Here is a 13,940-nt window from a genome sequence, read left to right on the forward strand (position 1 = left end):
TTGGAAGTTTGTGTATTAGTTTCAACTTCAATAAAAATAATCAAACGGACAATATATAAATAATTACAAATTTAAATAAGTAAAAACATGATGGAATCGAGTTTATTGCAAAAAGTGCACACTTGATCACAGGCCATGCTCTGAAGCCGCATCAGTGCCAGTTTCTATCCTTATGTGGAGTCGGTGCTGTTCTCGGAGCCGGTTCTTTGGTGACGTCAGTGAGCAGCTGACTTTATTTCTCAGCCACAGTTAGGTGATGATGCTCAGTGTTGATGCTGCGAGCTGAAGACGAGCGTCGTGTCCAATAAAGACTCAAACTCCCCAAAATAAGTGTTAGAAACAGAGAAGACAAACTTTTAGCTACTTTTACATGGAAGCTAAATCTTTTTTGCCTCCAACCTCATGTCTACGTGCATGTGATCATCACAGATTTGTGCTTCACAGTAAGCCGAGCTCTTTGCACAGATACGGATCGTTGGCGTAAAAGACGGCGATCATTTTTGAACTTGCTTCAGCTCCTTTCTTTCGCACCATGTCGATCAGGTCTCGAGCTTTCTCGCCTCTCGGTTTGGCTCTGGCCGCTTCGCCCTCAGCATCAGTTAGCACGGTGACGTGCTGCAGCTCGTCCAGCAGCTTGTTCAGAACCGGATCCGATACTTTATCGACGAAGTTTGTGCGAGCGAGTCGCAGCTTCTCTGCTGAGGCGCTGTTCCCCATCTGAAGCGGACTTCCACCTGGAGAGTCAGCCGAGGATGAAGCTGAAAAAAATATGTTCAGCAGCACAGTGAGCACATTTCAGAGCAACATTTCTACTAATCAGATCAGTGAATCGGACCAGGACAGCAGGTTGGATCTCTGTCAGGTTTCAGTTTGTGCTGAGTTAAGGCTCACCGGGCAGATGAAGGTCGTGCTCCCACACTCGTGTCTCCTCGGGATCTTGCACCATCAGCATCACTTCCTCTGCGTTCGTTGTCAGGATGATCTCAAAGGTCGGGTGGTAATTTGGTCCGTAATTTTCAAAAAACTCTGCACGCTGAAGCGAAATGGAAACGCACAATTTAAAACAGCTTTGTGGACAAAGTGTCTGCTGACACTCAGCGACTGATACTCACTGCAGGCTGTATTTTAAAGTCGTGCGGGGCGCTGCTCAGACTGTACTTTTGACCTTTGTGGAAATAACAGAAGGACGGCGCTTCGATGTACTGTGAAGCAGCGTGCTGCACTTTCACCTTCAGAGACATCACAACATTTTCTTAGTGCATGAGTAGTTTCAGAGCTTCAAAGCAAACAGATACAATCAGAGGATTTATTCATGCAGAAGCCATTTAATGATTTCATGATAAAGTCATACGTCGTGCAGAGGGACGTTTCCTGGGAGCAACATCACACTGAGGATGGGGCGTGGCCTGTTTCTCAGGAAGAGCAGGACTTGGCCACGAATGGGTTTCGTCATGTAATTGAAAAAGCGCTCAACGAGATCCCAGACGAGGCCAAAGGCGGAGAGGTGAGGGACGTCCACGACCACGTGAGTCTCAGTGATCTCCAGAGGCTGTATGATGCTCATGCCATCATCCGTGATGTGGACCACAGAGATGCTGTCAGAGACCAGTGCTGGGAAAACACACAGCTTCGTTCACTGCAACAGCCTCCAGAAACTTTCCATGGAAAGCAAATCAGAGCATTTTCTGCAGGTTTAATTCTCCTTCAGGTGTTTCAGTGGCGTCCTTACCCGGCTCAGGCTCACAGTGTGGGAGGTGCAGCTGACGTATAGAGTCCTGAGGACACTCGATGCCGAACAGCGGGCCTCCGGCCACTTTGTGCGCTGGTTGGAGGACCAGAGGATCCCAGATCAGAGTCTTGTAGGTGACCTCACTCTCACGAGTCACATCAAAGACCAGACCAGTCAAAGAACACTGGAACAACCCTGGACCGGGAAACAGGAACCTGAACGACACAGAACGGTTCAATACGGAGCTCATTTATGTAGCTGTTAAATTCAGTCTAATTTAATTTATAAGGTGCAAGACTGTCATCACAATAGAATTCATACTGTAAAGTAAAACCCAAGGCTTTATGTTATTATACTAGTGAGAGAATCCTAAAAGAGGAAGAAGCATCTATGGCCTTCTTCAACGTTTCCATCAGATGACAGTTAGATGATCACATCCGTCTCTTTTAATTAAAACTTTACTTACTCGTGTGTAGGAGTTGATGGTCAGCCACTGCCTCTATTGACCATGACTTTGGTATTTTAACCAGTTAAGGTATAACCAACCAAGGACATGTTAAAGTTAACAAATGTGTGTGTTGGGAAGTTGCAAAAATATAACACATAAAACAAAGACTCAAACTGACATTCGACCTTGTAAACAGCAGTATATTAATTGGCTCCCAATACTCCATCAATTGGTGACCACCATCTACTGTCAGACACAATCTGACATTCAGACTCAACCAAACATTTGTTAAAAGCATTTTTAATTTTCCCCACATTCTTCTTTGCATATGTAAAGCACTCTGAGCACCTGTGTGTTTGCAGAGGACATAATCTCACAGTGGGCACATCGAGGCTTGCGTGTCGTACCTGTATGAAACGCCTGTTCTTCCTTTGCTCATCTCAGGTGTGAAGCTTGAACGAGTCTAAAAATCCAGAGAAGGCAAGTAAAATATTTTCTCCAGTCACACAAACTTGTGACACCATGAGAGCACCGAGAATACACAGTTTCCATCTTCACCACCCTGCACAGGGTCAAGAGGATCCTAAACGAACTGTGAATGCTGGCTAGAGAGGCTCGCTGAACGTGGTGTGGAAGGTATGAATGAGAGTTTTTGTGTCGTCAGACACCAAGTAGAAGGACAGAGTGCCGGCTGGCCAGTCCAGAAACAGTCCCAGTCTCTTTGGAGTGACCAGGAAGGCTTGGATGTCAACGTGAGGGACCCGTATAAAGGTTTCCTTAAGGTTGTGTCGGAAGGAGTAACCCTTCACCGAGGTGATGCTGAAACACCAGCTTCTGTCACTACAGTCAATGTTCTGAAGGGAGGAAGGTTCAGGGCTGAAGCAATCAGCGTCATGGGCTCATCCGGTTAGAATAAGAAAAGCAGCCATCTAATGCAGAATTAGTTTCAGGGTACTCCTTTTATTCTCAAATAAATAAGGCAAAAAAGGAAGGAAACAAAGACACACATGGACTGCCAATGCTGAAAGAAAACAGAGATTTAAGTTACTCAGTACCTTAAACAATACATAAAATAAAAAACCCAAACAGAACCTCACCTCAGCTGCCGCCCCGTGTGGAAGTGCAGAAAGAGTGAGCCAAAAGTGAATGCAGTCCTTATATACTGTGTGACATATAATGTGTGACAGGTGAGTGCAATCAAGGACAAGCACCACACCCAATCAAAGGTGAGAGAACTAAACGAGGTGCATCTGGTGCAGTGAGTGGGTGTGCTGGGATGTGCTAAAAGGTGGGTCTCTACAACAGCCGCCCCCATATTTCTAGTGAGAAATATGTTGATATGATCAGGATCAGTCTTCGTCAGGAAGCGAGGGCAGGGGGATCAGACAGGAGACAGGGCGGATATAGGTTTTATCCTGTACTAAGACCTCCACAGTTCTGATGTGGTCATCTGGGCTTTTCAGCAAGCGCGTCACTCTTCCTACAGGCCAAAGGGCTCGTGGAAGGTGTGAATCCATAATCATGACGACAGAGTTCAATGTGAGATCTGGTTTTTCCTTCTGCCATTTGGGTCTTCTTTGGAGGGATGGTAGATAGTCTCTTATGAAGTGTCGCCAGAAGTGATCTGCCAATATTTGTGCATGTCGCCATCGTCGTCGGCCTAGGAGGTCAGAATCAGAATAGGATACCAGGGGGAGTGATGAATCATGTCGGCCCATAAGGAGAAGGTTTGGGGTTACGGGGTCAATGTCCGCAATGTCTGAGGATACATAGCCTAGGGGTTTTGAGTTAAGAATGCCTTCAATCTCAATTAGGACTGTTCTTAAGACCTCTTCAGTGACCATCTGTGCACCAATGGTTCTCTTCAGAGCATTCTTCACAGAACGTATCTCCCTCTCCCAGGCTCCACCGAAATGGGGTGCATGCGGGGGATTGAATTTGAAATGGATTCTTTTAGTCATCAGGACCGGCTGTAGAGTCGGAGCAAGGTTGTTAAAAGCTGCCCGTAGTTCCTTATCTCCTCCTTTGAAGTTAGTTCCTTGATCACATATAATTTCCAGGGGTGTTCCTCGTCGAGAAATGAATCGTTGGAGGGCCATGAGGAAGGAGTCTGTATCCATACTGTTTAGGAGGTCAAGATGTATACACCGAGTGGTGAGACATTTGAATATTATTCCCCACCTTTTCTCCGATCTGCGGCCTGTCTTGACCTTGTATGGTCCAAAGCAGTCTATTCCTGTGGAGTAGAAAGGTGGTTTGAATAACCTAAGACGAGCAGCAGGCAAGTCTGACATTTTTGGAATGACGGGCTGTGCTCTCCATTTCTGACATGCGACACAGCTATACTGATGCCTGCGTACGGCTTCCCTTCCTCTGAGAATCCAGAATTTCCGACGTAGTTCAGCAAAAAGTCTTTCTGAACCAGCATGATGCAGTTTGTCATCATAATTTTGTATGATCAGTTTGGTCACTGGATGAGCAGGATCAAGTACTATTGGGTGAATGACATTCAATTCCAAGTCTTGGCTTTGCCGTAGTCGGCCTCCTACATGGATAAGTCCAGAATTCCTGCACAACACTGGTGACAAACACAATAGACGGCTGTCAGATGAGAGGGGTTTGTCTGACTGTAAACGGGCTAAGTCTTCACCGAAACTGTCCAGTTGTGCCTGACGAAGGATTTCTTGTTCTGCTGTTTGATAATCAGCTGCAGAAGGAATGTTACCCTTTTGGTTGGAGAGTGAATGAGCCGTGAAATCCAATAGCTCTTGATACGTTCTGAAGCTGGGTGTGTATGTATGGGAGGGTATACTGACAATACCAAAAAAGTAGGATTTCTTTAACTCAGTCTGATCATCATCAGGATGGAGATCTGTAACTGTGGGCCAGTTATTCGGAGGTTCATGCAGAAACGAGGGACCCTCGGTCCACCTGTTTGAGCTAAGGAACTCTTTCAGGGATTTACCTCTCGTAACATCATCAGCAGGATTTGTGGCTGAATTGATGTATCTCCAGTCTTGACTGTTTGTGAGGTTTTGAATTTCTGAGACTCTGGCTCCTACGAATACCTTGAAACGGCAGGAATCTGACTGAAGCCAGTGAAGTACAGTTGTCGAGTCAGACCAAAGGGTGGTAGTCCTGACTGGTAAGGTGAGTTCTGTTTGTATGAGCTCACAGAGGCGTGCGCCTAGTAGGGCTGCGCATAGCTCCAGTCTGGGTATTGTTAAATGCCGTTTAGGAGCAACACGTGAGCGAGCTAACAAGAAACTCAGTTCCACGTGACCTTCAAGATCATCTGATCTCAAATATGCGACAGCACCATATGCTCGCTCCGAAGCATCACAGAAGATATGAATGTCTCGAACTGTGGTAGAAACATCCATTTCCTTAGAAGTATAGCAACGTGGGATAGCAATTTGTGGGAGATAACAAAGTTCTTCTTCCCAGGACTTCCATGCCTCTAAGAGGTCGTGTGGAAGGGAAGGGTCGTCCCAATCTCTCTCTTTTCTCCATAGCTCTTGCACCAAGGTTTTGGCGCGTGTTGTGAATGGGAGTAAGTAGCCTAATGGGTCATACAGACGAGCAAGTACTGCATAGATATGACGCATTGTGGTGGGGTGTGAGGCTAGAGTTCTGTATTTATAGGCAAACAAATCAGTCTCACAATTCCACAATAATCCTAATGTGCGTTCATGTGGGCCAGATGGCTTGTCTTCAGTCAGGCAAAGTTCATTACTTGCCGTTCTTACCTCAGATGGTAGATGGCTAATCACAACAGGATTATTGCTGGCCCACTGGCGAAGGTCGAAGCCTCCTTCTGATAGATGGTTTCTTAATTTGTCTAGGAGTGTTCGAGCTAACTCTGCTGATGGAAAACTCTGCAAGCAGTTATCAACATAGAAACACTGCATTACTGAAGACTGCACATCTTTGTCAGATTGATATTCCTTCACATGTTTCTGCAGTGCATAGATTGCACAACAAGGGCTGCAGGTCGTACCAAAGGGGAGTACCTGCCACTCATACACTGAAGGGGGAGCTGCTTTGTTCATGTCACGCCACAGGAATCGGAGGAGTGGTTTATCAGGAGGCAGAAGACGGACTTGGTGAAACATGCCTTTGATGTCGCCACTTATTGCTACTGAATGTTGCCTAAAACGCAACAAAACACCAAGAAGTGTTGGGCCTAGGATTGGTCCTGGAAATAGGTACTTATTGAGACACTGACCTTGAAATGTGAAAGAGCAGTCAAAGACTATGCGATCTTTATTGTTGTGACTTGTCATATGATGAGGGATATACCAGGTTTCTTTGCTATTGTGCATCTCCTCTGGGCTAAGTTTGACTATATAGCCTGCTTGCTCCAATTTCAAAATCTGATCCTTGTAAGACATGGCTTTGCCAGGATCTTTAGCTAACCGAGCCTCAGTGTTGCGGAGTCTAGACATGACTACATTTGGAGGGACATTCAAAGGAGGAAAGTTTGCCATCCGAAGAAGAGGAGTGGCGTAGCGATTAACACCATTGATCTCAACCCTTTTTGTGGCCTGTTCAAGGAGTTCCAGTGCCAGTTGATCTTGCTTTGATCGGATCACAGATTTCTCACTGTATTCAGGTAAAGTGTCTAGTTGCCATAGCTTCTCAACATGATAACGCAGTACATCTGCAGATGAACTGAGAGATGTGAACAAACACTGCACGTGCTCTGTACTGCTCTGGGGATGAAAATCTGTGATCGGGCCTTGAAGTGTCCATCCTAATTGGGTTTTAACTCCTGCAGGAGACCCATATGGTCCCTGTCTCAATGGAGCAGTAGGCGTGATGAGGTGAGTATGATCTGAGCCTATGAGCAGGAGTGGCGCTGCTTTATTAATAATGGGTAATGGGATACCTTGAAGATGCTTGTATCTCCGTTGGAGAGATGATACAGGGTAGGTGTGGTCTGAAAGTGCTAGGTGATTTGCAGTGAAGGCATTAGTAATTGTGTAGGTTTTCTCTGGGTGTGCGATGGGTGAGATTTTGAAACTTACGGAAGAACCATGAATAGTTTCAACTTCTTGACGGACCGTTCTAAGTGATAATCTCTCTGCTTCCCCAGTTAGGTTGAGATGCTGTGCAGCTGATGTCAGAAGAATGGTACGCTGGGAGCCATCGTCAAGTACTGCATATGTTTCAAGGGTTCTTTTGCCATTTCGCAGGAGCACTTTCACGACCTTTAAAAGGACACTAGGACAATCACTAGGTCTATCAAAGTATAGCGTCCTCACTACAGGATGAGTGTCAGTTTTAGATCTCTTATTTACATCGCATAGGATCTGGAGATGTAGTCCCATACAGGTGGCACATGCTTTCTTCAGGTCACACTTTGCGGCCTGATGATTCCTAGCACAACGCCAACACCGTTTGTTTACTTTTATCCAGTTTGTTTTCTCATCCTTTGTCTTCTGAATAAACCCAGGACACTTACTAATGTGATGTTCTGGTGAGCAGCAATATGCACATGTAGCCTTAGTTGTCATGATCGGCTGTGTTGCATGTACAGAATCATCAGATGTATTTGCTTCATGTAATATTGTTGTAAGTGGAGAAGCGTACTTACAGGCAGGTCGTGTCTGGTTGAAGGATGGAACAGGACTGGCCTTCTTTGGTTGACACCTGCATTCCATTTGCAACCAGGATGAGAACAAAGGCAAGGTATACGTCATTTCTCCCTGTTCCCTGTAAACATGCCGTTTGAAGCGACTGAAATGCTCTGCAGGCAACTTCACTAACAAGCGATCGACATGGGAGCCACAGTCTAGTTCTGCACGTCCTTGTTCTCCCATAGTGCTAAGCAACCCAACTAAAGCCTGTACTTGAAGAGCAAAATTATCAAGGCTCTGACCATCACCTGCTCTGATAGGAGGCAGTTCCAGTATATTCTTTAGCTCTTTCAATGCTAGCTGTCTTGGTTGCTCATAACGCTCATCAAGGGCTTTGATGGCTTGAGTGTATGGGTCAGGAGCGTAGGAAAAGGCAAGAGCTAATCGTTTAGCTTGGTCTACTTTGAGGTGATCAAGAAGGACATGATATTTGAAGTGCTCTGTCTCATGAGGATCAAGAAGGTTTGTAAGGGCCATCCGTAACATCCTGTATTGCATTTCGTCTTCTCTACTAAGGTCTGGAAATGAAGGACCTTCAAGCTTATATACATGTGTTCTCGTGCTAGAGGAGTGACCCGAGCTAGCAGTACCAGATATCAAAGGTTTCTGTTCATATGAGGTATTGGATGTAGCTGGTTGCTGCTCTAGAGGAGGGCAATGCTTGTGGTCAGATATGCGAATGAGAGGTTGAACAGGGTCTTCAGCTAAAGGAACAGCAGGTTGAACACATGAGATCTGGTCGGAATCCTGCCGTGATAAGGCCAGGAAATCAAAGGGAGTCTCATCTTCTGTAGCAAGGACTGGTCTAGGCAAACCAGTTGAAGGGATAGCAGCATCTAGTATTGTTGAATTAGGTAAAGGAGGGCTGGCAGCTGTAACTAAGCCAGACTGACGGCTAATCTGCGGGGGCTGGAAGGGTGATTGACAGGTTACTGTATCAATCACTGGGAGCTACTCATGTTGTTGATGTGTTTGAGGACTGGCTCGTAAACTGCATACAGAAGCTTTGATTCCATCTGATGAGACTGTGCGAATGGAAGATCTGGAGCTACAAGAATGGGAAGGAGATGATTGAATCATAAATTGCTTAATCTCCCTCATGGTCGTTAGGAGTTCCCTCATGACCTCATCTTGGGTGGTGGGTAAAGGAACAAGGGATGTCTCTGGTGGTCTTTCTGACTCTCCGACAGGATCCTGCAGCCCATGTGTGTCTTTATCACTGTGCTGACATTCAGTTTGGCTCTCTGTCTCACATGTAGCTCTTCTAGCTCCAGGGTACTGAACTTCATACTGTTGCAGGTAGGCAGGAGGTTTACTATCACGACTGGATTTTCTAGATGGCTGCTGTGTATCCATGATGCTAATACCTATCCGGCTCGGAGGACCATGTTCTGAAGGGAGGAAGGTTCAGGGCTGAAGCAATCAGCGTCATGGGCTCATCCGGTTAGAATAAGAAAAGCAGCCATCTAATGCAGAATTAGTTTCAGGGTACTCCTTTTATTCTCAAATAAATAAGGCAAAAAAGGAAGGAAACAAAGACACACATGGACTGCCAATGCTGAAAGAAAACAGAGATTTAAGTTACTCAGTACCTTAAACAATACATAAAATAAAAAACCCAAACAGAACCTCACCTCAGCTGCCGCCCCGTGTGGAAGTGCAGAAAGAGTGAGCCAAAAGTGAATGCAGTCCTTATATACTGTGTGACATATAATGTGTGACAGGTGAGTGCAATCAAGGACAAGCACCACACCCAATCAAAGGTGAGAGAACTAAACGAGGTGCATCTGGTGCAGTGAGTGGGTGTGCTGGGATGTGCTAAAAGGTGGGTCTCTACAACAGTCAATTTCTGTGTCCCTTCCTCGGCAGGCTCTTATATGCAACACCAATATTCACAAACACTTCCCAGTCCACCTCCCAGTAGCAGCGCCCAGTCAGAGCCTCTCGACACAGCACCTGACTGGTTTGGTCAAATCTCTCTGGATGATCAGGATACGACTGCTGTTCATGAGTGTAGCTCACGTTCTTGTTGCACTGAGACAGAAGCAGCTGTTTATTCACACAACACTGTGAATAAACAGCTGCTTCTGTCGAATGTGAGACCACAGGCATCTGTGAAAGAGATTCAGTGAGTTAAGCTTCAGCTCAGTCGATGTTACAGAGAAACTCAGTGACACTTACACTTGTTCAGAAGCTGTGGGTCGACCCAGTGCTCTTCATTGTGGTCCACACTGAGGCAGAAGAGCAGAAAGGTCTCAGCTTTGGAGCAAATAAAGAGACGTGAACTTTAAAGCATGAACGTGTGATGTGAATGTAAACAGAAAATCTTTGGAACATGATCACATGTTTTAAAATGTTTCACATAAAGTAAATCTCAGCCTGGTCTGCTGACGGGGACACCAGGACCTGCTACAATCTCCTCGCTCCTTACTACAGCCCAGGTTAACTGAGTGTAACGTCACTTAACTTCATAGCTGCAGAGGTAACAGCGACTGAAGTCAGGTCACACTGGACTGTTGTTCAACATGTTCACCTTAGCTTTGAACTTATCAGAGAAGCACTGAGACAAGCTGCTGGACCAAAGAGGACCCCCATGTGGTTTGGATGTTGGGGTCAAACTAGTCTCGAGTCCCTGACACAGAAATCAGTCCACAGACTGTTGAACACAACCAAGAGAGTCGATGAAGGTCTGCAATCAGCTGGTTAAGCAGTTCTAGTTATACAGCAACATTTTCTGGATAACCACCCACATATTAGAAAAAACGTAGTTTAGGGAGCTATATTTAACCTGTATATACTACACAGTGTACCGACTTGAGCGTTTCCAGTCTACATTCTGGGTCTTCCAGTCGCTCCAACAGCAGTTTCACTCCTGACACACCAGGATGGTTGTAGCTCAGGTCCAGCTCTCTCAGGTGGGAGGGGTTGGACTTCAGAGCTGAGGCCAGAGAGACACAACCTTCCTCTGTGATCCCACAACATGACAGCCTGGAGAGAAAATGGCTCTTACTAAAGCAAAAGGCTTTGCTACTCTTCACCGTTACCACACATGTTGCAGAGTATTTGGACTCCATGGAGCTCGAGCTGCCATCAGTACCTCAGTGTTTCCAGGCTACAGTTTAAACTCCCAAGTCCAACAGACAGCAGCTGCACACCTAAATCCTTCAGGTCGTTGCGGCTGAGGTCAAGCTCTCTCAGCTGGGAGTTAGAGCTGAGAACGGAGGCAAACACCTGCCAGCAGTTATTTTTCAGGAAACAACCAGGCATGCTGCAAACAAAGCAAAACATCTGCACATCATAACCTGCAGAGAGAAAATGAAAGATGATCCTTGCACTAACTGCAGGTACCTGAACCGCTCCAGTTTACAGACTGGACCAATCAAAGCAGAAGGAATCACAGTCAGCAGGTGTGACTCATCACTGAAATCTCCACGGTTTCCAGTGGTCTTCACGTCATTTGTACAATATCCACTGTAATCCTCTGAATAACTGCATAAGCAGTTGATCAAATGAAGTGCCGTCAGAGGTGACGGGTCTGATCGAAGGACAGAAACCAGTCTGTGACAGTCGCTACAGTCTAGAGAGAACCCAGATAACCTGTGCGAAACACACACCAGTTAGAAATAATGTAGAGACGACTGTTTAGATGTACTGAGGTCATTTACCGTAGTTTAGTCCTCGTATGATACATGACTGTAGTTACATAAAGATTTCAGATTTTGAAAGAATTTCACTAAAGAAGTTTTAACCTGCAGAAACAGTTTAAACTGACCTCAGTGTCTCCAGTTTACAGTCAGGACCTTCCAGTCCAGCAAAGAGATCAGAAGGAAAACCATCACTGACGTTAGAAACATACACCAGGCTGAGCTCTGTTAAACAAGAGTCCGCTGACTGAAGTACAGACAGGAGCACGTCGAAGCAGCCTTTGCTTAACTGATCGTTCATGAGTCTGCAGAATCAGAAGAAAAGCACAAATACTTATTCACCTACAGTTACTGGTTTATTTGCAAACAAATAAATAAATATAAAAGTCCCAGATAATCATAGAAAGTACTACAATGTGGTTTTATGTGTATCACACCTGATGTATTTCTACTTTAAATCTAACAGAGCTTCCATCAGCATCATTTCTGTTTCACTCTTTGTGGTGTCACAAGTTTGCTTGAAAATTCCACAAATATTTGAAACAATTTTTCCGATGTTTTTGTTTCCTTTTTTTTTTTTGACACAGTCCTTGACTGTTGATGGACTACAAATCAAACCGAGTTGGATGGTTCAAATCTTTGCACACGACATTAACTGTGAGATTTAATCCTTGTGCGATGCTGTTGGTCAATAAAACATTGAGCCAAACAGTAGAAGCAACACTGAGCAATAATGTGTTTCTGGAAGTTTGGAAATTTGTCAGAGAGAGTTGTTGCAAAACCAGCAAGATTGCATTTGACACAAAGCTAATGTGATCTCTTAGTTTTGGCTGTTTGATGGAAATAAATTCAAACATCCATCGTCTCTCTTCCAGGGGCGCTGGGCGCTGGAGCCAATCCCAGCTGTCTTAGGGCAAGAGGCGGGGTGGACCCTGGACAGGTCGCCAGTCTGCCACAGGGCTACCACACAGAGACAGACAACCATTCACACCAATTTAGATTTTTCCCATTAGTCCCACTAACTGCATGTCTTCAGACTGTGGGAGGAAGCCGGGGTACCCACAGAGAACCCACGCAAACACGCGGAGAACATGCAAACTCCACACAGAAAGACCCCTGATGGTGGAACTGAACTCAGGACAGTTTAAACATATTGAATATTTTATTTTAAATATCATGTGAACTACTTACACAGCCTTCTTGCAGTTCTTCATTTGCTGGACAAGTTTCTCAGTCCCAATAAATGGTGTATAAGACTTTGTCAGATCAAGTTCCTCGAGCACTTCCCCTGATATCTGCATCATGGTCGACAGTACTGCACAGTCGATGGTCGAGAGTCTCGCTCCTGAATCCAGATACATTCTGATGTCATCCTGAAATCTCTCTTCCTTCAGCTCAAACTTGCAGAGGAAAAGGTTCATGTACTTCTCTCGTGGGATGTCTTTGACATGGAAATTCTTCAGGTATCCCTTCATCTCTTCGGTGGTGTCCGAGCTGCTCTTTACCTGTGGCAGTAAACCCTGCAGCACTGTTTGATTGGACTCCAGAGAAAATCCAAGGAAGAAACACAGAAACAGATCTAACTGACCTTTCTCACTTTGCAAGGCTTTATCCACAACCTTTTTCTGCAAATCCAGAAAGCTCAGATCTGTCGGGTCGACACCCAGGAAAGACTTCAAAGTACTGAAGTTGTCCGTCAGGATGCAGTGGTGCATGTAGAGAGCTGCAAGAAACTCCTGAAAGCTTAAATGCACAAAGCTGAACATCTTCTTGTACAGGCCTCGTTCTTCCTTAAGAATCTCTGAGCAAAATCCACAAAACACTGATGCTTCACCAACATCGATGCCACTTTCTGTGAGGTCCTCTTCATAGAATATGATGTTTCCTTTCTGCAGCTGTTCAAATGCCAACTTGGACAAGTTTAAAAGCATGGCAGAGTTCTGGGCTTGAGACTTCTTCTGTTTGGACCTCTTCTTGGAGCTTTTCCCTGCATATTTCTGTCTCGTTCTTTGTGTTTGAATTAGTAAGTAATAAATGTACAGCTCTGTCATCGTTGTGATGCCGCGGCTCCTCTCATCACTCCATCCTTTCCTAAACACCTCAGCGATGATCCAGCAAAACACTGGGATATGGCCCATGAAATAGAAGCTGATCATTCCTCTAAGACCTCATATATATATATATATATATATATATATATATATATATATATATATATATATATATATATATATATATATATATATATATATATGTGTGTGTGTGTGTGTGTGTGTGTGTACAAACTTGGGATGTTTGGCTAAAAGACGCAGAGCCTCAATGTGCAGTAATGGCCATGGAGAAGGAAACTAGAGGTCAAGATGAAGGTAGCATGAAGGGAACTAGAACTACAGAAGGCTGTGGTAAAGAAAGAGCGGCCTGAGGAGTAGACTAAGCTCAAACTGACAGCCTCAGCTAATCCATGGATGAGGTGTACT

General features: G+C 45.1%; 2 protein-coding genes across 3 annotated transcripts; both read right to left on the reverse strand.

The window, feature by feature from the left end:
- Window positions 1-53: 53 nt before the first annotated feature.
- Window positions 54-4,442, reverse strand: LOC309707989 (uncharacterized protein). Of its 2 annotated transcripts, none has more exons than XM_082535662.1 (7): window positions 2,721-2,744; window positions 2,585-2,640; window positions 1,730-1,944; window positions 1,352-1,611; window positions 1,113-1,229; window positions 892-1,033; window positions 54-758 (listed from the first exon to the last, which is right to left on the reverse strand). In XM_082535662.1, exons 1-7 carry the CDS (start codon window positions 2,727-2,729, stop codon window positions 439-441), a joined length of 1,119 nt encoding a protein of 372 aa, XP_082391788.1. In that variant the 5' UTR covers window positions 2,730-2,744; the 3' UTR covers window positions 54-438. The 2 variants fall into 2 exon arrangements, with proteins under 2 accessions (XP_082391788.1, XP_082391789.1); XM_082535663.1 differs by lacking the exon at window positions 2,721-2,744 and adding an exon at window positions 3,275-4,442 and having other exon boundaries at window positions 55-758.
- A 4,318-nt stretch (window positions 4,443-8,760) lies between these two features.
- On the reverse strand, window positions 8,761-13,621 carry LOC309708782 (NLR family CARD domain-containing protein 3-like; the record flags this gene model as incomplete). The annotated part of the gene is made up of 5 exons (XM_082537070.1): window positions 12,655-13,621; window positions 10,634-10,807; window positions 10,001-10,050; window positions 9,881-9,931; window positions 8,761-8,867 (listed from the first exon to the last, which is right to left on the reverse strand). The coding sequence occupies exons 1-5, from the start codon at window positions 13,617-13,619 to the stop codon at window positions 8,761-8,763; spliced, it is 1,347 nt and encodes a 448-aa protein (XP_082393196.1). The 5' UTR covers window positions 13,620-13,621.
- Between the last annotated feature and the right edge of the window lie 319 nt (window positions 13,622-13,940).

Source organism: Aulonocara stuartgranti (assembly GCF_965226115.1).
Source record: "Aulonocara stuartgranti genome assembly, chromosome: 6".
Lineage (NCBI taxonomy): Eukaryota > Metazoa > Chordata > Actinopteri > Cichliformes > Cichlidae > Aulonocara > Aulonocara stuartgranti.

Bases quoted from the DNA above. Each gene is read 5' to 3' on its own strand.
- LOC309707989 (XM_082535662.1), bottom strand. The intron at 1,945-2,584 runs GTACGACACGCA...TGTGTCGTTCAG, and splicing joins AGAACAGGCGTTTCATACAG to GTTCCTGTTTCCCGGTCCAG. The intron at 1,612-1,729 runs GTAAGGACGCCA...GTGTTTTCCCAG, and splicing joins ACACTGTGAGCCTGAGCCGG to CACTGGTCTCTGACAGCATC.